Source organism: Helobdella robusta (assembly GCF_000326865.2).
Source record: "Helobdella robusta unplaced genomic scaffold HELROscaffold_47, whole genome shotgun sequence".
Classification (NCBI taxonomy): Eukaryota; Metazoa; Annelida; class Clitellata; order Rhynchobdellida; family Glossiphoniidae; genus Helobdella; species Helobdella robusta.
This window is the reverse complement of record NW_008705176.1, coordinates 683442-689848: the sequence shown is the minus strand read 5'-3', so window position 1 is coordinate 689848 and position 6407 is coordinate 683442. Positions and strand designations below refer to the sequence as shown.

The 6407-nt window shown below is 33.6% G+C and overlaps 2 protein-coding genes across 2 annotated transcripts in view; both read right to left on the bottom strand.

Annotated features, from left to right (window-relative positions):
- HELRODRAFT_187353 (hypothetical protein) overlaps nt 1-351 on the bottom strand; it is a gene marked incomplete at its 5' end in the record, with an annotated part of 16574 nt that extends 16223 nt beyond the window's left edge. Inside the window, 2 exons of the mRNA XM_009026456.1 lie at nt 115-222; nt 295-351. Coding sequence (XP_009024704.1) covers nt 115-222; nt 295-351 — 165 coding nt within the window. The remainder of the gene's footprint in view (nt 1-114; nt 223-294) is intronic.
- A 1041-nt stretch (nt 352-1392) lies between these two features.
- On the bottom strand, nt 1393-5556 carry HELRODRAFT_114291 (hypothetical protein; the record flags this gene model as incomplete). The annotated part of the gene is made up of 8 exons (XM_009026455.1): nt 5470-5556; nt 5279-5327; nt 4943-5022; nt 4476-4598; nt 4094-4269; nt 3533-3630; nt 1637-1786; nt 1393-1506 (listed from the first exon to the last, which is right to left on the bottom strand). Exons 2-8 carry the CDS (start codon nt 5291-5293, stop codon nt 1393-1395), a joined length of 756 nt encoding a protein of 251 aa, XP_009024703.1. The 5' UTR covers nt 5294-5327; nt 5470-5556.
- Between the last annotated feature and the right edge of the window lie 851 nt (nt 5557-6407).

Sequence of the window (6407 nt, the reverse complement as noted above, 5' to 3'; positions counted from 1 at the left end):
ACTGTCTAAGATTATCAAATTAGTATGTTACTAGTTTGTTAAAGGCGGAGGAGAAATATAAAATCACCCAATCAGTATTTTAAAATATAATCATAATGATGATCTCCAACAAACCTTGATCAAGTTATCAACAGCCATTTTGACTACCTGAACAGGCCTGGTGAGGTCAGGCATTGCATTGCCATCCTCTGCCTCTTCATGCAAAATTACCAATTTCGACACCTTTAAAAAATTTAAATTTTAAATAGTTTTAATTTAATTAATATTCATTTAATTAAAATCAAAACTAAAAACCTGTTGGGCTACTGGCTCTAAAATACTTTCGATGGTTTTAGTATGAAAAACTGGCATCTTTAATTAAATTAATTAAATGATATTACAATCAAAATTGAGCCTAAAAAAAACTTATATAAATCATAAACAATAAAAAAATTCAAAGAACGTCAGCAGCGTTTTTATCCTCTTAAAACTGCTTAGATTAACTTTTCATTTGTTTCATAACCATGGATATATATAATTTTAATACATATGGTATTATTTATGGTATGATTTATTTATTATTATTATATATTATTTATTAATTTATTTACATATTTATGGTATTCTCATATATATATATATATATATATAGAATGTTATATGCTGTATTGGTATTCTCAGTATATGTCCTATCACTGGAGATATATGTAATATTTATATAAATTATCAATGCGTATTGAGGAAAAAAGACATCTTGGTATTTTTATAGCGTAATCATACCATAGATAATTCCTCTAAAACCAAATTTAGTAATGATTTACCATATTTACCATTGCATTTTCGACTAAACGTCCATGAAAGCTATTAAGTAAACATTTTCAAGCAATAAGTTTACGAACAAAACATTACTTTAAACTTTTAAATGTTAAAACTCGAATTAAAAAGCCAGAATAAAAAAGAAAATAGATTAAATCAAATACATATTATTAAACAGCGAACATCAACAACCTACGTATGTACGTAGGCCATACGTCATTATCTAGAAACGGTTTTTCAAAAATTAAAAAAAAAGAAACTCAAACAAAACAGTTAAACGTTAGAACAGGCACATCGTTAATTAAGAAAAAACTGTAACTTCTTAATTAAAATTAGGAATGAAATATAAAATTGGCGGCGATACCATATCAAATCCAGAGGTTGAACAACAAAATTGAAGCAAGAGGCATAATGTTGATATAAAAGGAATCAAATCGTATATAGAAAGAAAGTACAAACAAGACTTATTTCGAATCTACGTACCTACTTATTTATTAAATTAACTTGTAGAGATAAACTGTTAATTTCACATATGTAGAAATATCAATCAATCGATCGATCAAACAAACAATCTAAAGAAAATTATCAATCAATCAATCAATCCAAAGATAATTTATCGAGAGATTGTAGGCTGGAGGAAGCTTCAGCCTTCTGTTGAGGAACAACCAAATCCTGCAGCAACCTTGCTTGTCCTGTCGTCTGCAACCACTCCTTCATAATTTAAATTAATTTAAATTAAATTTTTTTTAAACGATATTCAACCCCTAATGACATTAATTGAACTCTTTGAAAAAGTTTGAAAAATTCGACATTGTTAAAAATGAAATACGTCAATACTGACTTGAAATTTGGCTTGCACGGTTCGGTGTAGTAACTTTTTCTGATCAGAAGTCATGCTAGTCTCACCCATCAGCTTGTGCCAATCCTCAACCTTCTGCAACCTCTGGTTCAAGGCTTTCTGGTACTTTGATGGCAGCCCAACTGGGATTTCCTTAGTAAAAAAATTAGCAGTGAAGTTTAAAAATCAATCAATCAATTAACCAAAAGAAAGACAAATTAATATATAAATAAGAAAAGAATGAAATATATATTTATAGCAGCTCAAAAATTAAAAAGAGAACCAACTACATAATAACTAAATATGTTTTGCCTTGCCATACAAACTTAAATATCATTGCTGACAACCGTCGACAATCAACATCGAACGATTGTGGCCTTTTGTCTTTTTTATTTTGATTTAAAAATTGTACAACATTGCAGAAAAAGTTCTAGAAATACCATATTTTTGTGAGAAAATATTTCCCAAATTAATTCTTTTCGAAATGAAACTTCTCGGCGTATTTGACTTTGATCACACGATCATCCAAGAGAATAGTGATCAGGTCGTTAAGAATCTTCTACCAAACCGTCTGCAGAAATCCGTGGACCAGCTCTACTCAGACAGAGGTTGGACGGATTACATGCGGCAGACGTTCATCCTGCTCAACGAATCCGGCATCACAAAAGATGAAATTTTAAGCAGCTTGTCAGCAATCCAGATCATTCCTGGCTTCAAAGAACTTTTCCAGTACATCAACGAGAATGACGGCAACGTGATCATCATATCCGACAGCAACTCCATATTTATAGATCATATTCTGCGCCACCATGGCCTACATTCTTTAGTTAAGAACGTCTTCACCAATACATCTGAATTCAATGAGAATGGCCTCCTTTCAATCGATGAGTATCACTTTCAAGATTGGTGCGACCTCAGTTCAAACAACTTATGTAAAGGTTCCATTCTTAAAGATTATCTAGAAGAATGCAAGAAGAATGAAATATTGTACGACAATGTCCTCTATGTTGGTGACGGAGAGAACGACTACTGCCCATCTCTCAAGCTAACATCTAATGATTTTGTATTCCCTAGGATTGGCTACTCTCTTGAGAAGCGTTTAAAAGTGAACTTCGATAAAATTAAAGCATCCGTCGTTCCCTGGAGGTCGGGGTTCGATATCTTAAACGAACTTCAGTTGTTAAACTAATTATTTCTGTGATAAATTTTTGCTTACTCACGATTCTAAGAACACATTTTTGCCTTTTTCAACCGTTTAACCATAGTTTTGATCTGTATCACTTCATGCATTGCCATTTATTATTTCTCTAATGTAATTTAAACTAGCATGTTTTCGTTTAATGTTGCATAGATATTCGAACAATTGTAAATAAATTCTGCTTTGTATTGTTTGTTTGATTCGTTGTTTGGTTGGTTGTTTGATTGTTTGCTTGATTGGTTGGCTGTTTGATTGGCTGTTTGATTGGTTGGTTGTTTGATTGGTTGTTTGATTGGTTGCTTGATTGGTTGAAATAAAAACCACAAACAGTTGAGTAGCATTGGCAGCAACATCAGTTAAAATAGTATAAGCAGTAGTAACTTTAAATAGAAAAATATAAGGAAATTAACCAAAGTACTATCACAATATTGCAATAGAATTAGCATCAGAAATTTTTGCAATGTGTAATAACGCAGGTAAAATTACTAATACCTAATACTAGGCAGTAATTTAGTTAACAGTTCTGTAGTTTTGACAGAACATTGACGCTATCGGTACGCAGTGTCGTTTAGTATAAATCACTGTGACATTGGTTATCAAGTGGAGTTTAGAAATTTTTGTACCGTTAGTAATTTAAAAGTATTAGAAATCTAGTGGCGTTAGTAATTTACTAAAATTAGTAATGTTAGTAGGTGACTGACTTTCGTTTTTCCCTCCATTTGGAATGGAATCGTGAAGGTGAAAAAGTCTGAAGGTTTCTGAATTTCAAATATCTTGTCGTCGTCCAGACCACTACTACCTAATTTTTGGGGCAGGGTGATGATGAAGACGAGGATGATGAAGACGAGGATGATAAAGAAGACGGCGATGATAAAGAAGACGACGATGATGATGAAAGTGACGGTGACGATGAGTGATATAGAGGTAGAAAATTACACATTACTGAATATGTACAATGTAATGCATACGTACGAATCAACAAACACACTTTTGCTTTAGTTAAGATAAGAATCTTAGTGTATTTAAACCTGGTCTATAGAATACAAACGTAGGCACCTCAAACCATTACACCATCCCAAAGACATACAACTTCAAAATAACAATCCCTCAATTTCAAATAACCATTTCACTTAGAAACTAAACTAAAAAAAAAGCTGCTTAGAGAGCGTCTATGGTTTAAAATCTATTGATAGCACAGTTGAAATTTTGGAAATTGCGCTGTATAAATGTTAATTGATTGCTAATTGATTGAACCGGCCTACCTAAAACGTGAGGTTGGTCCCAGAGGTTTGGCAGGGGAGCCAGCCCGGCCGCATACATGTGCTCTTCTAGGTTGGGGTAGAAGGTATGGTAGGGCCCGAAGGTGATGTTGCTATTGGTGTTGAAGAGCAGTGGCGTGTTTGGTGTCAGGAGGTGTATGTTACAGGACTTGCAGCCTCTGGCATGGTGGTGGTGTTGGTCAACTTACAAACATACACAAACTTACAAACAAACAAACAAAAAAACAAACACACAAACAAACACAGAAACAAACATACAAACTTACAAATAAACGAACAAACAAACGAACAAACAAACAAATAATACACACGCCCAAGCAAGCAAACAAAACAACCAACACTAATTTCCCTGATAGCCACTAACTGTGCACTGAACCTCCTGGTGGCGGCGATAACAGTGATGTGCTCGGACTTGTTGACGTCAACAGATGTCTCGACGGCCCCCAGAATGATCGTCGACCTCTGACACTTCTCTATCAGCACAGATCTGACCGGTGGCAGTTGATCAAGAATTCATTTTTAAATGAATTAATAATTGAGTGAATGAAATACTATTAATTAATTAATTGATCAATTAGTTAATTGATCGATTAATTAATTCATCAATTAATTAATTAATAAAGTAATAAATGGGTAACGATTTTTATGAAAATTATGTTACAAATCAACTTTCATACCAAAATAATATAACTGAGCAATTAAAAATCAAGAAAATAAACTATGAAGAAAGAGGAGAACAGCCAGAAAGCATTCAAAAATACAAAACTCGTATACAAAACGTATACAAAAAAACATACTTAAACGAACAAGCAAACAAACAAGTAAGCAAACCTTAATGGAGATAAGAGGTAGATGAATGAATCATTACACTTGCTTATCTTAACTGCTGATTGACAGAGTGTACCAGAGCTCTGACCATTAAAAATGCTAATCAATTAATCAGTCAATTAATCAATATGTTCACCATTTATCAATCAATCAATCAAGCAAGCAATCAATCAATCAATCAATCAAACAAACAAACAACTAACTAACCTTAACTAAAGTGATTCAGTCGGTCAATCAGTTGAATAATTAATCAATAAATCAACGAACGAATCAACCGACCAACCAACCAACTAATCAACCAACCAATCAACCAACCAATCAATCAACCAACCAACTCACCCTAGCCAGTGTCATTCTACTGACTTGAGACAATATTATAACTTTGTTCCTACATGAACAACAAAAGTTAACAAGAACAATAATTTCAATGGGAATAAAAAATAATTATAATTACTATTATAATTAATAATAATAATAATAATAATATTGTTATATGTATTATTATCATCACAATCAAAATCATCACCGACCCCTTAACAAAATCTTTAGGAACGAAAGTAGCGTTGGTAATAATCTGCCCCCTACTCCGGCTTACCCACTGAGATTTCGACTCCCCTGGTGATGATGATGATGATGATGGTGGTGATGATGATGATGATGATGGTGGTGGTGATGATGATGATGTAGATAATAATGTTGATGGTGATGATGATGGTAGTGATGATGATGATGTGATGATGATGATGACGACGATAGCGATAATGATTGTGACGGTAATGATGATAATGATAATCCTACCACACAACGTACATACAGATGACATAGATTACATTACAGGCTAGTCGAAATGACATCAACTAACTTTAATGTAGCCAGACCTGTGGGGTTCCATCATTGCTAGCTCTCTTAACGTCTTAATGTCACTGTGACAATAATAATGGTGACATGTTACTTATCATATATACATACATCATATGTCTAGCTATCACCATCTTAGCCTTCATCCATCATCATCGTCGTCGTCGTCATCATCATGGCCAACCTAGCCTTATTGGCTGACCCGGATATGATGAAATCTAGGGCATCCACTGCTTGGGCAGATAAAACCTTGTTGGCGGACGATGATTGGCTATCAGCTGTCAGGGTGATGGTCATGCATATTAATTACTTAACTGAATAAACCAATCAGTATGTAAATGTCTATAGAGATGAACCGGTCAACTAATCAATCAATCAAGCCAATCAATCAAACAACTAAGTAATCAATTAGTGTCAATAAATCAACCAACTAAACCACCAATCAGTCAAACAACAAACAAACAAACAAACAACTATCCAACCAACCAACCAACCAACCATCCGGTTCAACAAGAAGTTCGAGAATGTCGTTCAAGTTGTTGAGTATGAACGTAAGATAGGAACTCTCGTCTGCACCCTGAACGTAAAAGCAAAAAATAACAATATTAAG